This window comes from Pelophylax lessonae, assembly GCF_965119305.1.
Source record: "Pelophylax lessonae genome assembly, chromosome: 5".
Lineage (NCBI taxonomy): Eukaryota > Metazoa > Chordata > Amphibia > Anura > Ranidae > Pelophylax > Pelophylax lessonae.
In genome coordinates, this window is record NC_138772.1 from 360,047,239 (window position 1) to 360,074,573 (window position 27,335).

Sequence of the window (27,335 nt, forward strand, 5' to 3'; positions counted from 1 at the left end):
ATAAAACATCCAATAAAAGAAAAAAATAAATCAAATGTCTTCTAAAATGTTGGCCAAAATGTGTTCTGCTACATGTTTTTGATATATAAAAAGAAAATGCCAATACCAATAAGTGTTTGATGATTGGTTTGCGTGAAAGTTATAGCATCTACAAACTATGGTATATATATTGGAATCTTTTTTTGTCTATACTACTAATAGTGGCTATCAGCAAATTATAAGTTCGATACTGCGGTGGTCAATCTGACACTTACTGACGCTGGGGGGAAATTACTAACTGCCACTGACATCACCAGTGACATTAATACAGTGATCAGTAATAATACTATACACTGTCACAGCTCTAATGGCACTGCCTGGGAAGGGGTAAAGATCTAGGACAATCAAGGGGTTAAATATGTGCTCAACTTTGCTGGTAATATACTATATGAAAAATCGGCCAAAATGCAGTCATTTGGACAGTTTGTTTTTTTTTGGCTAGGTAATGGGCACAAATTGATAATCAGTTGTGATGTTTTTGAGCCGAAAATATGAAGGACAGGTTTGGAAATTTTCTGCCGAATTAATGATAAATTGAAAGGTTAATGTGTTCCTCGTCCAAACTGTTTGCACTAGGTACATGTGAAAAAAACAAACAAAAAACTGATTAAATTATGTCCATTAAATTATTTATTGGTCATTACATGGTGGCACTATTGTTTGCCCTAACGGCCTGGTGTTCTTTTTTCGAAAATGAGTTTGAACGACTTTTCGTATAGTGAATGACCGGCATATGTGTAATGTGTGTACAGTGTGCTGCTTTTACTAACTGGCCTCTTCGTTTCTTATCCCTGCTTTGCATAAAAGGAAGGTGCACCAGACCAAAATTTAAAGGAGCCCATGTTATCTTGATTGCTTACCAGATATTGCTGGCCAGATATTCTCCTGATTCAGCAATTAGCTTTCCTGCACAGATTCACATGGGAAAGCTCTATTTTGAGTCAATTCAAGGTTATTATTTTAACTTAAGTCCTGATAAAGGGGGAGTTTTTCTGAGCCAAAAACAGGTTGGCTCTTTTTAGAACAAACTTATAAATTAATTTGGACTCTGGCGCTCTTTGCATTTGTGCATGTTTTTTTCTAGAAACACAAATACAGAACACAATATGAAATAAACTAAACTACCCTACAATTTCCAGCTTTAAAATTAAAAAAAAAAAGCATAGATCCTTTTTTTTTATTTTTCAAACAGATTTTTCCAGAGCAGCTCAACGAGTAAAACTGAGATTTGCTGATTTGCAGTAATGTTTTGGAACAAGCTATAGCAATATGTGTATAGACTTGTGTATATAGCACATTCGTTGCCAATTATTATCCAAAATTGTCTCTAAAATATTCAATCTGCTAAAAAAAAATGTGTTTTGTATTATGTATGACTGACTGCACTGTTTTATTATTAAACAACAATATTATCTGACCATATACAGTACGTTTAGACAAATTAAAAAATAAAAAAACTTACAGTTTCTACACCTCCAATCTGCAGTTCAGTAAACAGACCAGATAGCTGTTTCTTGGTGAGGGAATGATTAGAGGAAATTGTGTTAAGTAAATCATTATTCCATGCAGGGCTGGATTTTAATCTCTTGTCAATAAAACATTTTGCTGGTTAAAAAAAGAGAGGGATAAATTGAACAAGTTCAAATCTGGGTTTAGTGAAATTGCATCTTTAAAAGGAAATGTATATTTTTCTTATTTTATTGTCCACAGTATAAAACATAACATTTGTATACAGTTTATACAATACATATACTTTTGTTTTTATATATACACAGTGTATTATTGTACACCCCAAAAAGACCTGTCAAACCACTCCTAAAATGTTATGTGGGCAGCTGGCCAGCACTTGGTAAGTGTTTCACATGCTCAAACTAAAATACTCAGAAAAAAGTGCAGAACTGTCCAAAAACACATTTCAGTACAATGATGATAAGCATATTGCTTAACCAGTTGTCGACCGCTTACGTTATATTTACGGCGGCAAGCTGGCTCATACAGGCAAAGCGATGTAGGGATAGACCGCTCACCTGGGAGGAGCTAGGGGGTGAGCGCGTGCCGCCGATGGCGCGCTCCCACCCCCGATCGTCAGAGGGGAAGCCGATGTGGGTGTCTGGTGGCTCCGATTGCCACCTGACACCCGTGATCGCTCCCCGCTGAGAGAGAAGGACGGTCAGCTGTTGTAAACACACCCGACCGTCCTTCTCTCTGCAATGATCACAGAGCTCATGTGATCCTGATATATAGGATTGCATGTCTCTGTGATCATTTCACAAGTCCAACCCTCATACAGTTAGAATCCCTGCCTTAGGATCACATTTAACCCCTTGATCACCTATACTGTTAACCCCTTCCCTGCCAATGGCATTATTACAGTAACAGTGCATATTTATAGCACTGATCACTGTAGTAATGTCACTGGTACCCCCAAAAGTGTCAAAAATGTCAGTCAGGGGTCCAATCTGTCGACCGCAATGTCGCAGTCCCACAAAACATCGCAGATCGCTGCCATTACTAGTAAAGAAAGAAAACATTAAAAATGACATACATCTTTCCCGTAGTTAGTAGACGCGATAACTTTTGCGCAAACCAATCAAAATACGCTTATTGCGATTTTTTTTTTACCAAAAATATGTAGCAGAAAACAAATTGGCCTAAAATGTTAAAAAAAAAATGTTTGTCAGATATAGCAGAATATGAAATATATATATATATATATTTTTTTTCAAAATTGTCGCCCTTTTTTTGTTTATGGCGCAAAAAATAAAAATCACACAGGTGATCAAATACCACCAAAAGAAAGCTCTATTTGTGGGGAAAAAAAAGACATAAATTTTATTTGGGTACAGCGCTGCACGACCGTGCAATTTTCCGTTAAATTAATGCAGTGCCGAATCGCAAAATAGGGCCTGGTCATTAGGGGGCAAATTCTTATGGTCTTTAAAGTGATTAATAAACATGTGCTAATAAATCAAATACATAATTATGTGCAAAACAAACAAAACAGTGCAGCCCCACAGTGCAATATATAACCAAAAATCAGTCAACCAAGTGATCTTCTTTAGATAATTTGCCCAATGCCACCAACAAGTGCCCCCTTTTCTAGCTCATGCCAGAATTCCCACCTTAGATTTAGACATATTAAGCTTAATCCCTGTAGCACTATGTAACAATTTAGGATGATAAAGCAGCAAGAAGCATATACAAGATGACAGCATTCATCCATAAAAATAACCTGTATAATTCTAAGCCAACTGATGTAAAAAAAAAAAAAAAAGAGCTGTTCTTCTCCACAGAGATCATGAGCAAAAGGTCCAGGTCAGTGTGATACACAAGCAAGCTCCACTCTTTACGTTTTACGTCCGTCCAGACTTCTTCAGAAGATATATTATTAACCCATTGTTGCAGTTGCGTGTCATTACCTCTTATTGTGGACTGTTTTTTGGTTTTATATTGCACTGTGGGGCTACACTGTTTTGTTCCTTTTGCACATGATTACTTATTTGTAAATGTTTACCCTCACACAGAAAATAAATTAGTGAGGTCCGCCAGGAAATCCATATCGGACCCTTCAGGTCTGATACAAGGAGGATTCCATGCAAAAAAGAAATGTGTGAGGCCCCCCTAAAAATCCATACTAGGCCTTTAACCTGAGCAAGCAGCCTGGCTAGCCCAGAAGGGAGGGACAATAGGATTGCCCTCCCCCCCACACCTGAACCATACCAAGCCACATGCTCTCAAGATTTGGGGGGATGCCTTGTCCCCATGTTGATTAGGACAAGGTCCTCTTTTACACAATCTTTGCCAAGTTGTTTTGAGAGGGTTTGAAAGCAGTGGGCTTATCGGAATCTGGAAACCTGTTTATTAATAAAGGGGACCCCTAGATACCAACCCCTGCTATGTGAATGAAAAAAAAAAGTTTTAACCTTGAAAAAAGACACTCAAACATTTTACAAGTTTTTTATAAAAAAAAATAAATAAATAAAATAAAACCCCAAAAAGTCCTTCATTGCAAATCTGTTGTCAATCATGATGCATGCCACCACCGACTTGCTTATAAAAAACTTGATGACCCGCTGCCCATGACCAATTACTGATAGTTACACTAGGCAAATGACAGCCCCACAAACTGTCATAAGCTAAATAAAAAAAGAGACAGGGATAGTGGTGACATCATTGTCCAAATATGGTCATGAGGCCATATATAGGAAATGATGTAAGGTTCAATTCCCCACCCATTTGCTTACGTGGCTGGGAATTCCCAGCCGTGGAAGTGAATGGGCTGGGTGATGTCAGTGGTTGTTAAGAATGCAGTGACTGCAATAGCAGCTGCTTCCTTAGCAACCATTGACAACCGAAAACTGTTATATTTATCTGCCCCGAATACCCTAATTGTTCAGCGTTTGAATAAACTTACAAACTGTCAGTGTTCAGTCTGAACTAAATTTTGGACTGAAAACTAAGCTCATCCTTACTTTCAATTACAAAGTAATAGGCACATTTAAATAAAAACAACAAATACCTACAATCACATGTTACTCCATGTGCAAATTCTGATGAATAAATACCTGTTGAAAATATATAATCCCAAGCTTCTGTATGTTTTTGCCATGATCTTGTGTTAAATTGCTTGTGAAGATCTGCTGAGGTTACAATTAGAGGGCCTAAGTACCGCATCATCTGTGAAAGTAGAACAATGTGTATATTTAGCTAGCTGATGCCATTTTTACACAGCTAAGCTATGGTCATTACATATTCCTGTAAACATGCAGTAGACGCCTCTTTACATTCTGTAGTGTGTTCCTGATAGTATAAAAGTTTGGTTGCCTATTTGCACATAACCCATCCCCAGCTGTCAAAACACCAAGCCCCCATTTATAAGAAATAAAAAAAAGGTTTCCCTGAATCCCTATCCCTATTTACTGCTTGGAGCGTTATACATGTTTATGTTCATTAAGTATTTTTGTTTTTAGTATCCATCCTCATATGTGTTTTTCTTAGGGCAACTACAGCCCAAATAATAAACATAAAATGCATATACCTGTATACAGCAAATTGTGCGGGATACTCATTCAGAGCTATAACCCCTATGGCAGAGGTGTAACTAGTACTTTCAGGGCCCCAGTGCAAGAAACCATAAATGGTCCCCCTGACCCCCATCATGGTGCCCTTTCCATTGGTCCTGGAGCCTTCCCTCTATGCCTGGGGCCCTTGGAAGTGTATGATTAACCATTTCATTGTTAGCAGATCCCTAGTGGAAATGCATGATATTTCCACTAAGGAACCCAGAACCCCCAGATCCATACCCACCATTGATTCCCCCCAGTTCTACTCCCATTAGTATGTATGATGTATGCATATTCTTAGCCCCCAAGTGCATAACTTTACATTTATTGACATTAAACCTCATTTGCCACATAGTTGTCCAATTAAACAGTGCATTGAGGTCAGCTTGTAAATTGGAGACATCCTGTAAGGAAGTTATTCAACTGCATAGCTTGGTGTCATCTGCAAAGACTGAAATGTATCACTCGCTGTCATGCCCAGACAGTAATGTAACAGAGTTTACTCTATGGCAGCCTCTTACAGAGGCAAAGTTTTTTTTAATCAGAGCATTTGGATTAAGCCCAGCAATTTTTAAATATTGTTTGATTCAAAAGGAAGAAAAATGGTGCAAGAAAATATCTACAAAATAGAATACAAAACAGACATAAACAACAGTAATACATATGGGATTAAAAGTGAAAAATGAATAGTTAAAGGAGAACTGAAGTCAGAACCTTTGGATGGAGTGAGGGGGGTTATAACCCCTGTCAGTTTTTTTGCCATCTGTGTCCCATTTGGGAGATTTCTCCTAATTTCCTGTCCCATAGCCAAACCAACCCAATATTTGATATTTTGTTTTATCGTGGGTTGCTCCATTAGAACATAAGTTATGGATTTTGTAAAACATTCGGCTGTGGTAGTTAAACCGAAAAAAAAGATTTAGAATGTGTATTGCTTTTAGCTGCTCTACCAGACTATTTACTAAAGGCCATGCTAGGAATCCTTGGCAGACTCTACTAGTGAAGTTTTATAACATGTCTGAATTTTATCTAAATTTCCCTGCTTTTTGTCAAAATCTGGGTTGTGTTCTTTTAAAGGTGTTAATCCACCCCGATAAATTCCTAGAACAGGCATGAGAAATAAATCTGTCCATTTTTATTAGCAACTTGCACATTTTGGAGAAAATGTAGGGTTGCACTCTGTTGACTACAACTTTCCCATTCCCTCTACACACTTTGGGGCTCACCAGACCTCATTATCTTCACAATTGAGTTTAGATACATTTGAACCTTTAGCAATCTCCTTTGAAAATATTTATATTCTGCCTGTAAAAAACCCTCATTAATTTAATTGAATAACCCCTGTTTTGAAATTACTTATTATCATTTACATTTTAAAAAAATTAACATTTTGGGGTGAAAGGTGACTAATTAGAAATTAGAACTTATGTTTAGTACCTTTTTTACCGAGTTTATAAACGTCAAAGCATCTTCGGTACAAGCTTCTTGGAGAAGTCCACATCTCTCATTGTACAGGACTGAACAAATTACTGCAAAGGGACATACAACCATATTTGACATCCTTTACAAAATAAAATAAAACGTACAAACTATTTTTTTTTTTTTTTACTTTACTTACTTTCATATGAAAGTTTGTTTAGTTCAAGGTACAAATCACCAATTTTCCCATCTTGGTCACATTTTTGGCTAATGTACTTAATAAAATCTTTCAGTACCTAAACAAGTGAAATAAAAAACAAGCTGCTTAAATGTATGTTTAATTATGTAGAATACACTTATGTTCTCTCAAAATAGTAATTTATGTGCAAGAGAAGTTCATATTTTTAAGGCAAAAGTGATATATTTTTCATTAGTATTTGCTTACTTTGAGTTCCATGTTTTTTTTTGTATATCAAATGAAAAGCTGGTAACCCATAGGACAGGTATCAACGCAAAGTCTGGCCATTGTAAATAGAGCTTCTGGCATTATCTTTCACTATGTGTATGGGCTGGGGGCATTCTGGTCTAAAATACTGAGGCTGATTTTCCCCGGAAGCTGAGAATCTTTCTAATCTCTATCTAACTCTATTTACCTTTAGTTATACTTTAAGAGAATATACGTACAAAGTGGGGGACTGGGACTCTGGGGCCCACAGGGAGATTTTATGTCTGGGGACACACCTTCATTGACTTATAATACAATCATGCAAAGGATCCATCTGATTTTCACATTTTTATTTTCACTGAACAAGATACAAGCGGAAATCAACAGCAAACAGATGACAGGAAAATTACATACACAGCAATTGGTTAAGCTTTTTTGTGCTTAAGTATGATAAGAATGACAAGTAATTATCTTAATTGTATTAAGTAAATCTAGTTGTGCTGAACATGATGAGAATGATCATTAGTACGGAGCTGAAATTTTGTATATTACCCAGTGCTTAATATGTTGACATTAGTTATGTATGTATGTATTTACTGTATAATGCAACCATGAAAATATAATCAGACATTTGGTCTGTCTGATTTCTATTTGTTATTCTTAGTCAACAAGATACAAGATATATACAACAGTGAATGAACAGATGACAGCAAAATTACAAACACAGTAATTCCTCAAGCTTTTGTGTTGCTAAGTATGATGAGGATGACCAAAACTAGTCAAGCAAATGTTGGGGATGGTGACCAGAATTAAAGTCTATAAGATGTAGAAATCAGTTATGTAGAATCAGGCCATCTTTAAAGAGTTGCTATACTTTAACTGTACCCACAGGTTTTCATCTAAAATGTAAACTTTTAACCCCTTTGTAATATCCTTAGGTTGTACAGCCATGGCCAAAAGTTTTGAGAATGACACAAAATATTAATTTTTACAAAGTCTGCTGCTTCACCATTTTTAGATCTTCTTGTCAGATGTAACTATGGTGAAGTATAATTACAAGAATTTCATAGGTGTCGAAGGCTTTAATTGACAATTACATTAAGTTTTTTGCAAAGAGTCATAATTTACAGTGTTTACCCTTCTTTTTCAAGACCTCTGCAATTCGCCCTGGCAGGCTGTCAATCAAGCTCTGGGCCAAATCCTGACTGATGGCAGCCCATTCTTGCATAATCAATGCTTGGAGTTTGTCAGAATTTGTGGGGGTTTTTTTTTGTTCACCCGCCTCTTGAGGATTGATCACAAGTTCTCAATTGGATCCTGGCCATGAACCCAAAGTTTCAATGTTTTGTTCCCCAAGCCATAGTTATCACTTTTGCCTTATGGCAAGGTGCAAGGTGCTCAATGATGCTGAAAAAGGCATTGTTCCTCACCAAACTTTTCCTGGATAGTTGGGAGAAGTTTCTCTCGGGGAATATTTTCACCATTTTTTATTCATGGCTGTGTTCTTAGGCAAAATTGTGAGTGAGCCCACTCCCTTGGCTGAGAAGCAACCCCACACATGAATGGTCTCAGGATTCTTTACTGTTGGCATGACACAGGACTGATGGTACCGCCCATCTTTTCTTCTCTGGACAAGGTTTTTTCTGGATGCCCTAAACAATAGGAAAGGGGTTTCATCAGAGAAAATTACTTTACCCTAGTCCTAAACTGTGAAATCCCTGTAACTATTGCAGAATATCAGTCTGTCCCTGATGTTTTTCCTGGAGAGAAGTGGCTTCTTTTCTGCCCTTCTTGACACCATGCCATCTTCCAAAAGTCTTCTCCTCACTGATCATGCAGATTCATTAACACCTGCCTGCTGCTATTCCTAAGCAAGCTCTGCACTGGTGGTGCTCCGATCCCGCAGCTGAATCAACTGTAGGAGACAGTTCTGGCACTTGCTGGAATTTCTTGGGCGCATTTGTTAAGAAGGAAAGCCTTCTTAACAAATGCAGTGGAAATGTTTTTAATGAATTAAGATTATTTTCATGGCAAAGAGGGACTGATCAATCTTCATAACATTCTAGAGTATATGCAAATTGCCATCATAATAACTGAGGCAGCAGACTTTGTGAAAATTAATATTTGTGTCATTCTCAAAACGTTTGGCCACGGCTGTAGTTATTACTAGCTCTGTTACCTTTTCTTTTACTGTTTGTTAACATCCTATGCTTCTAAGGGGAGGATGCGGTATGATTGGGATTATTGTCCTATTTTTTGTTCATCTTTAACAAATATTTTTTTGTATGGGCAAGAATATCATCATAAGCTAAATATCTTCTGATATTCCTCTCTTTGAGTAAAATAAGGTATTTCAGAAGAACCTGAACAATCTAAGACCTCAATTAGTTTTTACAATTTTTACAAAATTCTTTAGCAATAAGTAAGGAAGTTTTCATGTCATAGGTTTCTCATCAGTGAGTTGTTCATTCTTAAAAATCATCATTTAGATTTTTGTAAGGTCATTTTTTTAGGTCTGGATCTTTTCAATCTTTTCTTTGAAAGTTCAAAATTAAGTCGATCAATATCAACTTCAGCCAACGTGTGCCAGAGTTTGCTAAGCTTCTGTTGGAATGTCACTTTGTTTGATCTGAATAAATTATTAGGGGTTAAAATATATATATATATAAATGTTAGGACAAATCCCAGAAATACTGGTACACCAGTGATTGCTTGACCACAAATAAATAATAACATTAATGCCGTGCCAAAAGGCAAGGTTTGTTGATATTTAGAATATTTTCTTGTTTACTTACTAAAGAAGATACCCTCCAAAATCTCATACATCCCAGCATTACCAGTAGAGAAGTAATGACTGACCCCCTAGTTAAATATTGTCATTCTTACTGTTCCATAGGATATCGTTTTGTTTGCTAGGCAGTCAGTATTGAGATGACATTAGGCATTTCTGGTTCACTTACTAAAGAACCTAGCTGCTTAAATTCAACAAGTGATTGACAATCAACTATAAATAAGTACGTAGTGAGGATCTGTCATTCTTGACTCTTGTCTGTCTCTCATTGCTACCTGTCATTCCTCTCTTTGTAATGTCAGCCCCTCTGTCCAGTCGTTCCACCCCCATCCACATCATTCCTGTCAATTCTTTCTGTGCATGGCAATTTCAACAAGTCGCTAACATGATTATTGTCTACCTCTTTGTTGTGACCCACTCTCCTTCTTCCACTGCTCCTACTTCCTGCATACGCAAACATGTACATTTTTAGCCTTTACAGCCATTGATTATTGGACTTTATGTGTTAGTACTGAAAGGCAGAACACTGGAACAAAATATTTCTTGGGTTTTTACATAGTTACATAGTTAGTCAGGTTGAAAAAAGTTAATCTAGTTTAACCAATAAAAAAAAAAAAAAAACAATCATACAATCCCATATACTGTACACAATCTTATACCCACAGTTGATACAGAGGAAGGCGAAAAACCCCCAGCAAAGCATGACCTAATTTGCTCCAGCAGGTGAAAATAATTCCTTCCTGACCCCCGAGAGGTAATCAAATATTCCCTAGATCAATTTTACCTATAAATATGAGTACCCAGTTATATTATGTTTTTTTAGAAAATAATCCAGCCCTTTTTTAACGGAATCTACTGAGCGGGCCAGAACCACTGCTGCAGGGAGTCTATTTCACATTTTCACAGCTCTTATTGTGAAGGAACCTTTCCATATTTGGAGATGATATCTCTTTTCCTCTAGATGTAAAGAGTGCCCCCTCGTTCTCTGTTATGACCTTAAAGTGAATACAACACCAAGTTCACTATATGTACCCCTTATGAATTTGTATATGTTGATCATATTCCCCCTTAATCTCCTCTTCTCAAGAGAGAATAAATTCAGTTCCTCTTATCTACCCTCATAGCTGAGCTCCTCCATGCCTCTTATCTGTTTCTCTGCACTTTCTTAAGTTCACAGATATTCTTTTTGAGAACTGGTGCCCAAAACTGAACTGCATATTCCAGATCAGGTCTTTCTAATGATTTGTACAGAGGCAAAATGATATCTCTCTCTCCAGAGTCCATACCTCTCTTAATGCCAGAAAGGACTTTGCTTGCCGCTTGACATTGCATGCTATTATTAAGCGTAGGATCTACCAAAACCTGCAGATCCTTCTCCACCCTTGATTAACCCAGTGTACTCCCCCTAGCATGTATGATGCATGCATATTCTTAGCCCCAAGTTTGTTTTATACAACATATAAGGCATTTTCTTTGGACTGTGCAAACACTGGGCACAGGGCAAAGGTAAATGTTATGCCCCTGGACAGGTAAGACATTAACATTTTATTTGAATTTTACTATCACTGGGCAAAGGGCTAAAGTAAACTTTATGCCCTTAAAAGGGTGTCACATTAATAGCATCTGATGATGGCTGGATAGGGTGTGCTTTTAGAAAGTTTAGTAGTTTTACTAGACAACAAGTACATCTGGTGCCAAAAATGCTTTAGACTTGATGTAGAAGACATATCAGAGCATGTGGAAAATTACTTGGCAGATGTGGAGACTATAACTGAAGATTCAGAACTTACAGAAGGCATATCAAATCATGAAATTACAGATTCTGCATATGTGGAAAACACCTTTTGGCATCAAATTATAAACTCTGCAGGTATGGAAAGCATAACAGGGCAGAACATTACAGATTTGGCAGATGCAGTGCTTGAACAAGGCAGGTCTACACATAAGATAACATCTTCTACAGTTGTGGATGCATATCTGAACATGAAGTAGATTAGTTACATTCAGAATAGGTCACACTCCTTTGTCTCCCTTTGTCTGTTCAGTGACCTGGACATACAAACTTAACATTGTAGAATGTGCAGAATAAGAAATAGTAGAATGTTTTTGCAAGCATTGTTTTTGCTGACCAGGAGCTGATCAGGAGCTGATCATGCTTCAACCAGTCCTTTTTTTGGCCTTTTGTGGAGCAGTTTTACATAGATTCTGTTCATGAACCTCTTCATTTTTTCTCACTTGTGGATGACCTTCTTTTAGAAGACATATGAGCAAAACCTATTGGTAACATATATCATAATATTAATTGTAATGCTTCTGCAAATTGTTTGTGTGCAAGTTTGTAAAAAAAATGTTGGTATTTACCTAAGACTAGACCCCAGCCCAGTTAGATTGTGAAGGATTCCTCTTTGTGTTGTGTTGAGTAAGCTTGCCATCTGTTGACCTGGAGGAGTGAGCTTTAGTTTTGGGAATCAGACTTTTAGGAGAAAGAAAAATAAAATTATTAACATAACAAGATGCTAACACATGCCAATATTTTTGGCCCAATTTATGAATATTTGGTATACTTTCCTCCAACAAAGGCTCTAAGTTGTCAACTTCTGGAGGACATCTCTGTGTTACATCTTGCTTGGTGAACGTTAACCAGAAAAATGGCATCAGGAATAGGGCACTTCTGCTGGAGGATATTACTGTGTTGCATCTTACTTGGTGCGCGTTGACTTTGACATGTCATCAATATGGGGCAATGCTACTGGAGGACAATACTGTGTTACATCTTGCTTGTTGACAGTTTTTTCAGGAATGGATCAGTGTTGCTGGGCTGCATGAAGAACATCACTACGTGGAGGTTTTAATTCCTGGGGCAAAAAATAAATAAATAAAACCCCAGATGCAACCATGCTGTATACAAAGATAAATATTGTATTCCGTTTAACATGCAACATCCCAAATGTTGGTAAAGTTGTTAAAGTTAGTTTAATTATTTTGGTAGCGCACCATGCTTCTGGAGGTACACAGGCCTTTGTGGACCTGTTCTTGTATTTCACATATTCAACCACCAGGTGGAGGTCTCATTTAAGTTTCATGTGCGTCATATTATCAAAGGACAGAGCTGTGTGGGTATAAATAATGCTAAAAAGCTCTATACAGTGCAAGTAAGGAGCCCTAAATAGATTTACCATTCTAACACAATATAGTTTCTCAACTCTTAGTAATTCAATTATTGAGATTATTTTAGATATTTCTGGTTCACTTGCAAAAGATGATTGCTGCTCAATTTACAAATCCCAGCATTACCAGTCCAGAAATAAGTGAAGGACTAGCAGGGCCCCAAAATAAATGATACTGTTCTTACTGTGCACCAGGATATAGTGCTTTCATTTTTAGTCAGTCAGTTACTCAGATTAGTTTAGGGTTCATTTGTTAAACAAGATGACTGCTCGAACCAAACCCAGCAAACATTATTACCAGTCTAGTGCAGAAGTTGATGACCCCCCCCCCCCCCAAAAAAAAAAAAAAAAAAAAAAGAAATTGACTATTCTTACTGAGCCCCCTGACATATAGTAAAGTTTTATTTTTTAGTCAGTCATTTGGATTAGTTTAGGCTTTTCTGATTCACTTGGAAAACAAGACAGCCACCTACCTAAATACCAGCAAACAGTATTGCCAGTCCAGGCCAAAAGCAAGTGACTGACCCAAAAAGAAAATTATGCTCCTCACTGTGCCCTAGCAGGATTACATCTTTTTTTTGTTAGTCAGTTATTCAGTTTAGCTTAGGCTTTTCTTTGTTTACTTACAAAAGATGGTGGCCTCCAACCGATAGGTTTCTCAGCCTTCCTGGATGCCTGCCTCACCCGGCTCAGGCGCACACTTTCCATCAGCTCCCAGGGCCTACATGAGCTGTTTTTTTCTGCAAAGGGTTTTGATGGGAGGAGGATGTCCGGTAGTCCAACGTCAGTCCTTACTTGAGCAGTCACTGACATCGCTATCTGTCAATGCTCAACACAGGCTCCGCGGAAATTGGAGGATGGGCTGCAGTCAGCTGGCAGCCATAAATCAATCGTGACTTGTTGAAGTTGCTGTTCACAGTGAGAATTGACTGTAGTGACTTGCTATTGGCCCCTTGGGGTGGAACAATCAGCGCAGAGAGGCAGGCATGAAATTTACAGGAACGACAGGTACAATTTTAGATTCCCAGTAGGTACTTTTTATCTCATTTTTTGGTCACAAACATACTATTTTTGAGTGAAGAGTTTCAACTTCTTAGTAACTTTGTTGTCTCTTTATATAGTAGTACTCAGCAGAGAACAGTGCTAATGAGCATTGTCTAACCCTTTTTATTGAATGAAATGATAATATTATAGTAGACACTTTGGGTTGTATTTTTAAAACAAATTTCATAACTGATCATCCTGAAAAACCACCTGTGCATTTGTTCTGTGCGAATACCTGCAAAATGTTATTTTCTCTCATGATAGGATGTTCTAGATTCATAAGAAAATACCTCAATAATGGCCACTTCGTGGAGCTGCTGATTATTCACTGAACAAAATTATAAATGTAACACTTTTGTTTTTGCCCCCATTTTTCATGAGCTGAACTTAAAGATCTAAGACTTTTTTTTATCCACACAAAAGGCCTATTTCTCTTAAATCTGTGTTAGTGAGCACTTCTTCTTTGCCGAGATAATCCATCCACCTCACAAGTGTGGTATATCAAGATCCTGATTAGGCAGCATGATTATTGCACAAGTGTGACTTAGGCTGGCCACAATAAAAGGCCACTTTAAAATGTGCAGTTTTATCACACAGCACAATGCCACAGATGTTGCACGTTTTGAGGGAGCGTGCAATTGGCATGCTGACTGCAGGAATGTCCACCAGAGCTGTTGCCCCTGAATTGAATGTTCATTTCTCTACCATAAGCTGTCTCCAAAGGCGTTTCAGAGAATTTTAGCGGTACATCCAACCGGTCTCACAATCACAGACCGTGTGTAACCAGCCCATGACCTCCACATCCAGCATCTTCACTTCCAAGATCATCTGAGACCAGCCACCCGGACAGCTGCTGCAACATTCGATTTGCATAACCAAAGAATTTCTGTACAAACTGTCAGAAACCGTCTCAGGGAAGCTCATCTGCATGCTCGTCATACTCATCGGGGTCTCGACCTGACTGCAGTTCATCATCGTACCTGTCTTGAGTGGGCAAATGCTCACTTTCGATGGTGTCTGGCACTTTGGAGAAGTGCACTTTGGCAGATGGCGTCATGTGGGTGAGTGGTTTGCTGATGGCTACCTTGCGAATCAAGTGGCCCATGGTGGAGATGGGGTTATGGTATGGGCAGGTGTATGTTATAGACAACGAATACAGGTGCATTTTTGTGATGGCATTTTGAATGCACAGAGATACTGTGATGAGATCCTGAGGCCCACTGTTGTGCCATTCATCCACTACCATCACCAGCACGGCCCCATGTTGCCAGGATCTGTACACAATTCCTGGAAGCTGAAAACATCCCAGTTCTTAAATAGCCAGCATACTCACACGACATGTCACCCATTGATCATGTTTAGGATGTTTTCGATCGGCGTTTACAACAGCGTGTTTCAGGTCCTGCCAATATCCGGCAATTTCGCACAATCATTGAAGAGTGGACCAACATTCTACAGGCCACAATCAACAACCTGATCAAATCTATGTGAAGGAGATGTGTTGCATTGCGTGAGGCAAATGGTGGTCACACCAGAACTTTCAGAGCCCCTAGTGTTCTCTGCCCCCCCCCCAGTGCTCTCCACCCCCTGTGCTGTCTGGCCCACCATGCTCTTTCCCAGCCTCCCTCGCAGCTCTACTGGGTTCTTCCACCCCCTCTCCTGCTGGCTTTATTCTTCTATATGCAGCCATTTCTGCAGTTTGCTCTCTATCCAACCCCCCTGTGCGCTCCAGCCCCCCATGCTCTCCACCCCCTGTGCTGTCTGGCCCACCATGCTCTTTCCCAGCCTCCCTCGTAGCTCTACTGGTTTCATCCCTCCCCTCTCCCGCTGGCTTTATTCTTCTATATGCAGCTAACCCTGCTGCTTCTCCTATCTGACTTCCTTCTGCTGCCCCCCCATGCTCTCTGACCCCCCTAGTGCTCTTCACCCCCCAATGCTCTCTGCCCCCCGTGCTTTCAGCCCCCCCCCCATGTTTCCAGGCCCCCCTGTGCTCTCCAGCCCTTCTGTGCTCTCTGCCCCCCATAACTCTCAGCCCCCCCAATGCTCTCCAGCCCCCCGTGCTATCAGGCCCCCCCAGTGCTCTCTGGCCCCCCTATTTTCCCACCCCCTCAGTGATCCCCACCCTCCCTTGTGCTCTCCCATTCCCCCATTGCTCTCTGCCCCCCGTGCTCTCCAGTTTCCCCTGTGCTCTCCTGCCCCCCTGTGCTCTCTGGCCCAACTACCTCCAATCTGATCTGCCTACACAGAGGAGGATGGATCCCCGTCCATTTGTTTTTTGGTGGACCGGATCAGTTTGAAGGTAGATGGGTGTAAATGGACAAAAGTCTGTTTACGATCAGGTCAGCCTGAAAAACTGACAGGTGGACCTAATCGGAACGGTGGCGTGGAAGGGGCCAAAGTCACATTAATGGCTATATGTTGTTCAGACATGACATTCATTTTTATCAAATTATAATAACAATACCAGCTTTTTTCTCTATAGTGTCTACATATTTTAGGAAAAGGTATTCACCTCATTAATCTTCACATCCATTTTTGCTATTTCTTTAGGTCTCATGAGGTGACCTTGCACATTTTTTCTCATGTTATGCCATTCTTTTCCTTCACTGTAAAATAAAACATACTGTATTTATCAGCATATAACACGCACAGATGTATACCATGCACCTTAATTTTAAAAAGGGAAGTTTCAGGAAAAATACTTACGTTTTTAAAAAAGAACTTTGAAGCAAAATAACAGCAGCTCAGAGCTTTTTTTTAATTAATATTTTTACCACTAATAAAGTAAATAATGTAATATTAACACATATTAAACAGCCTCCCTACACATTCCACTGGCCCTCCTGTACATTCCACAGCCTCCTTTACACTCCACAGCCCCCCCTGCACATTACACAGACCCCTTTTCATTACACAGACCAGAAAAAGATTAGTGCTGCTCAGCACCCTACTCCTGCGCTCAGAACCTGGTCCTCAGGCTGCCTCAATCTTGGAACTTGTACTCATACTTGGCATCCACTATGGCTAGGCTTTGCTGCCCTCTACGACCGGGGCGGTCGACCAGACACTGTAAATACAAAACAAAGAAAGGGCGCACCAGCCTAGTGCATTATCCTCAGCAAGTTTATTGATAATAAAAGGGTAAAAATCAGCCACTCACAAACATGCGTGAAAGTCAAGCATTTCAATTCCATAAAGCACCATCTTTACAGGAGTCCAATATCTCATAAAAGCGGAGGACTGACTCGTTTCGAGGCTGTGCCTCTTCCTCAGAGCCAGAGGAAGAGGCACGGCTCGAAGCGCGTCAGCCCTCCACTTTTATGAGATATTGGACTCCTGTAAAGATGCTGCTTTATGGAATTGAAATGCTTGACCTTCACGCATGTTTGTGAGTAGCTGATTTTTACCCTTTTATTATCAAACTTGCTGAGGATAATGTGCTAGGCTGGTGCGCCCTTTCTTTGTTTTGTCATTCCACAGCCCCCCTGCCCATTCCACAGCCCCCTCTTTAAATTACACAGACCCCCTGTACATTACACATCCCCTCTGCACATTACACAGACCCCCTGCACATTACACAGACCGGTGGAAAAGACAAAAAAGAAAAAGAGGGGCGCACCGAACTCTTTTTTGTCTTTTCCACCAGTTGGTTCTGGATACCCTTGATCCTGAAGGGGGCAGCAAGACCAATAGCTCTCTCTACATCTAAGTTTGTAGTTCACCTCTTTTTACTCCACCAGACAGCACTCGAGCACAGGAGGTTTTGGTTTACTACTTGAATATATACATTACACAGACCCCCAGCACATTACGCAGCCCCCTGCACATTACGTATCCCCCTTTACATTAAACAGCCCCCCTATACATTGCACAGCCCCCTTTACATTACACAGCCCCACCCCCTGCACATTACACAGCCCCTTTCATTATGCAGCCCCCTTTTCATTGCTCAGCCTACTTTACATTACACAGCTCCCTCCCCTGCACAGTACACAGCCCCTTTCTTTATACAGCCCCCCTTTACACTGCACAGCCCCATGTACATTACACTGCCCCCTCCCTCCCCCCCCCCACACAGTACACAGCCCCTTTTATTATACAGCCCTCTTTAAATTGCACAGCCCCCTTGCACTCCCAGGAGACCCCCCAGTCTCCTGGGACAGCCCTGTCCATGTACTCTAAAGTTAAAAAAATCACTGCCAGACCCTTTTCATAGATCCTTCCTACATTCTGTCAGTGTTATTGTAAACCAATTCCTCTAAATATCTTATTAGCTCAATTCTTTTATGGCCAGTCACGTGACCACTCTCCCCTGATGTTTCATGGCCGGTCACCTGACCGCTCTCCTCCTCCAATCTAAAGCTACACTCGGAGGAGGAGGAGCAGGAGGAAGAGAGCAGCAGGAAAGAACAAAGCTAATATGAATGTGCCACTTGTGTGGCTGTGCAGTGGTGAAAACTGTCACCGGCTACATCTCCACCAGACCTAGCCGATGACTGATCACTATACTGGCCTGCTGCCAGTATCATGTGATCGCTGTGACCAATCACAGCAGATCACATGACAATTGTAATCAATGGATGGCTTCCTTTTGTGCCATTTATTGTATACAATTGTGTTGCTAGCTGTGATTGGTCCCAGTGATCACATGGTACAGAGAGGGCCAATCACAGCCTATCTGTATCATGTGATTAACAAAAGACACTAAACGAATCAGTAAAAATGGTTGCTTATACCAATGAAGTTCACTGTTATAAGCAATCATAATGTATAAAAAAAGAAAAAATACTGATAAATTCCCCAGAGTATTACAGTGCCACCTATCAGTGCCAATCAGTGCCCGTTAGTACTGCAAATCAGTGCCCATCAGTGCTGCCTGTTAGTGCCCATCAGTGCACTGAGTGCAGGAATGGGGAGATTAACTCAGAAGCCAGGCACATTGTTCATAGGGGGAGGGGGCAGCCTGATGGGGCACAACTGAAATCTGTTGATGTTTATTATTGCCACATGCTGATGTTTAGTATAATAGGTAATCACCACACTACTATTTACAATAAACTACTGGAGGTAAAATTAAAAAAGTGTCAGTAAAGCAGTAAGCTTGCTGCTAAGCACTGTTAAGTATTCCCACACCACAAAAAGGAAAAAAAAAAGTGTAATGCTAACTTACTAATCAATACCTTAACAATAATGGTGGAACCCTCTAATAAATGGTAATCTCAATCAACTTCAATATTACCACTAGGGATGGGCTGGATGTTCAAGTCAAACGTAAGTTCCACTCGAACATTGGGTGTTCGTGTGTTCACCAAACACACGAACAGCCGGGGCGCTCGGCGGTAAGTTTGCCCGCTGATGAGCGCTCCATAATGCACTGAACGATTGCAGTGCATTAGAGGTTGAGATTAGCCAAAGCATGCACCTGACCTGTATGCCTTGGCCAAACACAGCACAATGTCCGATCAAAGACATGATTAGCCAAAGGCAGGGTGCATTTAGCCAATCATGGCTCAGGGGCTAAGTCCACGCCCACACTATATAAGGCTGCTGCTTACAATAATAGAGGTTAGGCAGGTAGTTAGTGGATAGTGTGTTGAGTTAGTTTAGTGCAGTCAGTGTAGTGTTCAGGTTATATCCCACTTTTAAAATGTATAGGTATATTGTAGTCCTGGACCGCTCTCGGGGCTCCCTAAGTTTTGTGTCCCTGTCACTTATAGTTCACAAGTAGGGTTAAGCGAACCCAGACTGTATTGTTCGGGATCGTACCGGACTTTTGGGTATTCAGTACCCGGACACGGACCCGAACATTTCACTGTATGTTCGGGTACTGTCCGTTGTTCAGTAATGTTATTTGATGTTTTGGCGTGGTTTTAATGGCGCGGTTTCAACGGGTGCAAGGCAGCCAATCAGCAAGCGTTTAACTAGTGTGCCCTTAGAAGCCATCACATCCATGCATACTAATAGAATGGCTGTGATTGGCCAGTGCAGCATGTGACCCAGAGTCTATATAAGCTGGAGTCACATAGCGCCGCACGTCACTCGACTCAAACTATACTAGGGAGAGGTTCCTGGTGCTGCTGAGGGAGAGATAGGGAGATTATTGTAGGGTCAGGCTGGAGATTGCTTTGAGGGAAAGCATAGGAAGAATCTTCTTTAATCAGACAGCGATCTACATTGTTTTGATTGTGTGGGGGTGCAGTGCACAATCTTATTACCCGGAGGGAGAGATAGGAGATTATTGTAGGGGCAGGCTGGAGATTGCTTTGAGGGAAAGAATAGGAAGAATCTTCTTTAATCAGACAGCGTTCTGCATTGATTGTATTGTGTGGGGGTGCAGTGCACGATCTTTATGCCCTGACCTGAGCCCAGTAAGAAAGGAGAAAAAAAACTTTTATCAGTCTGTAAGGTGTGCGGCGTGCAGTGTGCGGTGTGCGGTGCTGCATATTTAACCACTCTACTACCGCTCACAGTAATACTACTGCGGCAGAGTGGCTCGTTCCCGTCCAGTCACGTAGTATTAACGTGACTGGACTCCTCCCCTTCTGGGCGGCGCTTGCGCGCCGCCGGAGGCTCGCTCCCGCTGTTTTCATTCACAGCGGGAGTCGGGCCAGGGGAGGAGCAGCGGCGATCGCCGCTGCTCTTACCCGATCGTCGGGGATCGAGTCTGGAGATCCGCCCGCTGTGTGTAAACACAGCGGGCGGATCTCCATAGTGACAGGGAGTGACAGATCGGACTGTTCAGCATAGCTGGACATCCGATCTGTCCATGAATCACATAGTCACCTCCCCCCCTACACGTCAGTAAGCACCAGGCATACATTAACCCCTCCCTCTCCAATAAAATTAACCCCTTCCCTGCCAGTGTCATTTTTACAGTAACAGTGCATATATATAGCACTGATTACTGCAGTAATGTCACTGGTACCCCCAAAAGTGTCAAAAATGTCAGTCAGGGGTCCGGTCTGTCCGCCGCAATGTCGCAGTCCCGCAAAAAAAATCGCAGATCGCCGCCATTACGCGTTAAAAAAAAAACACCAAAAATGACAGAAATCTTTCCCTTTGTTAGTAAACGCAATAACTTTTGCGCAAACCAATCAAAATACGCTTATTGCGATTTTTTTTACCAAACATATGTAGCATAAAACAAATTGGCCAAAAACTTTTAAAAAAATTGGTTTTTACATCTTTTTTGGGGGGAATTTCATATAAAAAAATGTGAAAAATATTGTTATTTTTTCAAAATAAACGCTCTTTTTTTGTTTATAGCGCAAAAAGTAAAAATCGCACAGGTGATCAAATACCACCAAAAGAAAGCTCTGTTTGTGGGAAAAAAAGGACGTAAATTTCGTTTGGGTACGGCGTCGCACGACCGCGCAATTGTCAGTTGAAGTCGCACAGCGCCGAATCGCAAAAAGTGGCCTGGACGGAAGACAGCAAAATCCTCCGGTTGTAAAGTGGTTAATGCAAGCTCAGTGCATATGTGTCTGCCTTATCTGCATTTAAAAAAGAAAAAAACTTTTTTCCTTCATATTTTACTTTGACATACATTGTTTAGACAGACACTGCTTTTTTAACCTGCTCTTCAAAAAGCACCAATGTAAGGGGAAAATAGTATTTAGGGGAAAAAAATATTTTTCAGTTTTTCATTCAAAGGGGTTTCTTTTTTATTCAATAGCGGAATAGAACAAAAACAGTATCCAACCTGTTAGGCGTGCGGTGTGTAGCGGCCATTTCATGCAAGCTGAGTGCATATGTGTCTGCTTAATCTGCATTTTAAAAAAGAAAAAAACTTTTTTCCTTCATATTTTACTGTGACTTACAGCGTTTAGACACTGCATTTCAAATCTGCTATTCAACAAGCACCAATTAAGGGGAAAATTATTTTTTAGATTTTCATTCATATGTTACAGTGAGATACAACCATTGCATACTGTTGTTGTATTCTGCTTTGCAATAAAAACCCATTTAGGGGGAAAAAAAGTTAATTGCGGCCTAGTCTGCATATGGTACAGTGAGATACACCCATTGCATACTGTTATATTGTGCATTGCAATAAAAACCCATTTAGGGGGAAAAAAAGTTAATTGCGGCCTTGTCTGCATATGTTACAGTGAGATACACCCAGCGCATACTGTTGTATTGCGCATTGAAATAAAAACCCATTTAGGGGGAAAAAAAGTTAATTGCGGCCTAGTCTGCATATGTTACAGTGAGATACACCCATTGCATACTGTTATATTGGGCATTGCAATAAAAACCCATTTAGGGGGGAAAAAAAGTTACTTGCTGCCTAGTCTCCATATGTTACAGTGAGATACACCCATTGCATACCGTTGTATTCCGCTTTGCAATAAAAACCCATTCAGGGGATAAAAAGTTAATTGCGGCCTAGTCTGTATATGTTACAGTGAGATACACCCATTGCATACTGTTGTATTGCGAATTGCAAAAAAAACCTATTTTGGGGGGGGAAGAATTATTGCGGCCTAGTCTGCATATGGTACAGTGAGATACACCCTTTGCATAGTGTTGTATTCCGCTTATCAATAAAAACCCATTTCGGGAAAAAGATCCAAAATTCGATAAATATGAGGAGAAGGTCAAATAAGGGACGTGGCCTTGGTCGTGGTGTTGCTGGTGGAGCTCCTGTTGTAAGGAGAGGACGTGGTCGATCTGTGCCAGGTATACGCACAGGTGAAACACCTTTCTCAGCTGCGAGTAGGCGACAGAACCTGCAGCAGTATTTGGCAGGGCCTAATGCGCCTTTACAAATGTTGAGGCCAGAACAAGTACAGGCGATAGTAGATTGGGTTGCTGACAGTGTCTCCAGTTCCTTCACATTGTCTCCCACCCAGTCTTCTGCTGAAAGGTCAGAGTTGGCACCTGCAGCCGATGTCCATCAATCTTTCACCTCACCCCCTTGCAAATCAGCTAAGCAGTCTGAGCCCCAATTCATGCAGCAGTCTTCTTCTTTTTGATGAATCTGTTCAGCATGGTTTCCCAGGGCCATCCACCTAGCCCTGCCCCAGAAGTGGAAGAGATTGAGTGCACCAATGCCCAACCACTTATGTCTCCAGATGAGTACATGGGAGGACCGTCGCAGCACGTCTCGGATGATGACGAAACACAGGTGCCAACTGCTGCGGAATTCCGAATTGTGGAGACCGACAAGGAGGGCAGGGGTGAAGACTGGGTGGAAAACGATGTGGCGGACAATGAGGTCCTTGACCCCACATGTAATGAACGTCATGCAGGTGACCTGAGTAGTTTGGAGGAAGAGGCGGTGGTCGCACAGAGCCACCAGCACAGCAGAAGAGGGAGCAGGGTGCAAAAGCGGAGCGGCCGTGCCCTAGACCCTACGCCTGCTACTGCCCAACGCAGCAAGGGACCGAGCACACCAAAGCCAGCTCAAAGGAGTTCCCTAGCATGGCAGTTCTTCAGACAATGTGTTGATGACAGGACACGAGTGGTTTGCACGCTGTGCAATCAGAGTCTGAAGCGAGGCATAAAACTTCTCAACCTGAGCACAACCTGCATGACCAGGCATCTAAGTGCAAAGCACGAGCTGCAGTGGAGTGCACACCTCAAAAAGAGGATCCACCAGCAACACCACCACCTGGGTCACCAACAACCATCTCCACAATGTCCCGTGGAAGCGTTCAGCTTTCTATCTCCCAAACACTGGAACGAAACGGAACACATTGCGTCTGGTGGAGACGCAGAGTTTGTAAAGCCTTATGGCGGTGGCTGTCCCAGAGTACGTTGTGCCCAGCCGCCAATACTTTTCCAGGCAAGCCATCCCTTCCCTGCACAAGCAAGTGGGTGACAAAATCAGGTGTGCACTGCGCAACGCCATCTGTGGCAAGGTCCACCCAACTACGGATACGTGGACCAGTAAGCACGGTCAGGGATGTTATATCTCCCTAACAGCACACTGGGTAAATGCAGTGGCGGCTGGGCCTGAGGCGGATAGCAGTTTGGCGCATGTCCTTCCACCACCAAGGATTGCAGGGCGCTTCAGTTTGCCTCCTGTTCCTAACTCCTCCTACTCCGCTTCCTCATCCTCTACCGCCTCCTCATCCGGTCAGCGTAACACCTTCACCACCAACTTCAGCACAGCCAGGGGTAAACGACAGCAGGCAGTTTTAAAACATGCCTGTTTGGGTGAAAAACCACACAACGCGCAGGAGCTGTGGAGGGGCATTGAACAGCAGCCCGATGAGTAGTTGCTACCAGTGAGCCTCAAGCCTGGCCTGGTGGTGTGCGATAACGGGCAAAATCTCGTAGCAGCTCTGGGCCTAGCTGGTTTGACACACCCCTTGCCTGGCGCATGTGCTGAATTTGGTGGTGCAGAGCTTCCTTAGAAATTACCCCGATATGTCAGAGCTGCTGCAGAAAGTGCGGGCCGTCTGTGCGCACTTTCGGCGTTCTCACCCTGCTGCTGCTCGCCTGTCAGCGTTGCAGCGTAACTTCGGCCTTCCCGCTCACCACCTCATATGTGACGTGCCCACAAGGTGGAACTCCACCTTGCACATGCTGGCCAGACTGTGCGAGCAGCAGCAGGCCATAGTGGAGTTTCAGCTGCAGCACGCACGTGAGTCGCTCTGCGGAACAGCACCACTTCACCACCAATAACTGGGCCTCCATGGGAGACCTGTGTGCCTTGTTGCGCTGTTTCAAGTACTCCACCAACATGGCCAGTGCCGATGACTCCGTTCTCAGCTTAACTATCCCACTTATATGACTTCTTGAAAAAACACTTTGGGCAATGATGGAAGAGGATGTGGCACAGGATGAGGAGGAGGAGGATGAAGAGATATAATTTCCAAGGCTTTCAGGGCAGTCATTCACAAGTGGCTCTGAGGGTGGGTTCCTGCACCCACAAATGCCAGGGACACAATTGTCCAGCAGGGGCACAGTTCTGGAGGATGACGAGGATGAGGAGATGGAGAAAGATATGGAACCATGTTCACAGCAGGGTGGCACCCAGGCCAGCTCATGGCCATCACTGGTGCATGGCTGGGGGGATATAGAGGACACAGAGGATACACCTCCCACAGAGGACAGATTTTCTTTGCCTCTGGGTAGCCTGGCACACTTGAGCGATTACATGCTGCAGTGTCTCCGCAACGACCGCAGAGTTTCCCACATAGTAACTTGTGCTGATTACTGGGTGGCCACCCTGCTGGATCCCCGTTACAAGGACAATGTACCGTCCCTAATTCCCTCACTAGAGCGTGATCTGAAGATGTGCGAGTACAAGCGCACATTGGTAGACGCGCTGCTGGTGGCATTCCCACCTGACAGGCACAGTGGAAGCACAAGGCCAAGGCAGGGTAGGAGGATGAAGAGGTCGCCAACGCAGCCAGGGCACTGCCAGCACCTCAGAAGGCAGGGTTAGCATGGCCGAAATGTGGAAAAGCTTTGTCAGCACGCCACAACAAGCAGCTGACCATCAGTTGATATGGAACGTCTTAGCAGGAGGCAGCATATACATATACATATACTCACACACATATACACACACAAGTGTGTTTGAGCTTTGGGGTGCACACCTTAATGCAATAGGCTACACACACCTATGACAACATGTAGGGTGTGTTGGGAGTGTTGATTTCTGCATACCTGTTCCTCCCATGAGCAGTGAAGGTGGGGGTTCACCCTCGCAGCCATCATTTTTAGAATGGATTTAATTACAGCATACATATTACACTCAGCATACGTTTGATTCAATACATCACTGTGTAACTGACAACGCTGACATTTAGTATAAAGTTTGTTGACGTAGTAAATATAATACAGTATATATGCAATTCATTTTCAGAGAGTGCTATGTCACAAAATACATCTTTACATGATGTAATCCCACACTAAAACAAAGAGCACTTACAGTGTAAGCAGACCATACTCTTCTCCTCTATATTCTCTATACATTTTCCAAGGTTTAATCTCCATTCTCTTTGGATACATTGTTTCTTTTCTTAGAAGGGTTTCTAGCAAATCTGGGTCTCCAATTTGCACTGACTTGAAAACCCCAAGATTCATCTTGAAAATACCTCCAAACTGTTGATGATATTTTAACTAAAGAGAAACAGAACAGTGATTTCCTTGTCTGAAACTTCAAATTATCACATTACTAATATTTAGGACATAAAACTGGAAATCTAACATTATAAAAAGTACTATGCTACTTTGACCCATGTGTGATGATGGTGATGATGATGATGATGAGGATGATGATGATTAGTAGTATCAGTAGCAATAGTAGTAGCACTAGTAACAGAAGTAGTAGAATTGGTGATAGCAGTAGAAAAAAAACCATGATATTTTAGTTACAGAAGAAGTACATCTTTAGGGTTAGTTATAAGACCAAGCATAGTTACCATCATTTCATGTTGATTTTGTAACCCTCCATTCCAAAGAATATTAAGGAAGCTTCCAATGCCAGGCAGGTCAACAGGACCTGGGATGTTACAAAAAGGCACAGGTCTTTTTGCTAAGCCAACAAATTTGGGCGGTGTGTGAAAAAATGCCTTGTGTATTAAAACATCAGGCATAGTAAGTGGCAACAGAAATGAAAAAGTCTTCATTGCAAATGTAATTACTCAACAAGTTTCATTACAATAATCAATCTAGAGTGCAGAATTTTCCAAGAGAAAAATGTGCTAGAGAAAAGTTTATGGGAGCACAAGATAAAATCTTGTCTATATATGGGACAGTTCAAAAAAGGGCATACGGTACTCTTGGATATCATTGGTTTAGAGTTTCAAGGGGATGAGCTTTAAAGTGTTTGAAAATAACAGAATGTTTACACCAGTAAAGTAAGACCTAGTTTGTCCTTCACTAATTGAAAAGATGGACCAGTTCAATGGTCTAATGTTCAAGTACACTACATCAAGTGCACTTCAGTTCATGCAACTTCCTGCAGTAGCAAAGTCTAGCTAACAAAGCCAAGCCGTACAGAAAATCTATTTACCAAATAGTGTTGAACACAATAGCATTTAAATTGGGAAAATATAATACCTACATTCATTTTTTTTTTTATATTCGTCTAAAACACACCAATATCAAAGTGATTTAAAAATTATTACAAATCTGTGTTAAGTTATTATAATAGAATGTGGTGTTGATAAATGTTACCACACACTGTATTCAGTTTATTTTTAAATTTTTTTAATCCTCTGGACTATATTAGGGAGGGATAACTAACATACAGTGCATCCGGAAAGTATTCATAACGCTTCAATTTATCCACATTTTGTTATGTTACAGCCTTATTCCAAAGTTGAATAAATTCATTATTGTCCTCAAAATTCTACAAACAATACTCCATAATGACATTGTGAAAGAAGTTTGTTTGAAATCTT

The 27,335-nt window shown here is 41.4% G+C and overlaps 1 protein-coding gene across 1 annotated transcript in view; it reads right to left on the reverse strand.

Moving 5' to 3' along the window:
- The window catches only part of LOC309556379 (1,25-dihydroxyvitamin D(3) 24-hydroxylase, mitochondrial-like), a gene marked incomplete at its 3' end in the record, with an annotated part of 40,930 nt that extends 14,496 nt beyond the window's left edge, over positions 1–26,434 (reverse strand). The window contains exons 1-7 of the mRNA XM_082258841.1: positions 26,352–26,434; positions 25,859–26,049; positions 16,481–16,574; positions 6,721–6,817; positions 6,540–6,631; positions 4,605–4,716; positions 1,502–1,644 (exon numbers count right to left, since the gene is read on the reverse strand). Coding sequence (XP_082114967.1) covers positions 1,502–1,644; positions 4,605–4,716; positions 6,540–6,631; positions 6,721–6,817; positions 16,481–16,574; positions 25,859–26,049; positions 26,352–26,357 — 735 coding nt within the window. The 5' untranslated portion in view covers positions 26,358–26,434. The remainder of the gene's footprint in view (positions 1–1,501; positions 1,645–4,604; positions 4,717–6,539; positions 6,632–6,720; positions 6,818–16,480; positions 16,575–25,858; positions 26,050–26,351) is intronic.
- Between the last annotated feature and the right edge of the window lie 901 nt (positions 26,435–27,335).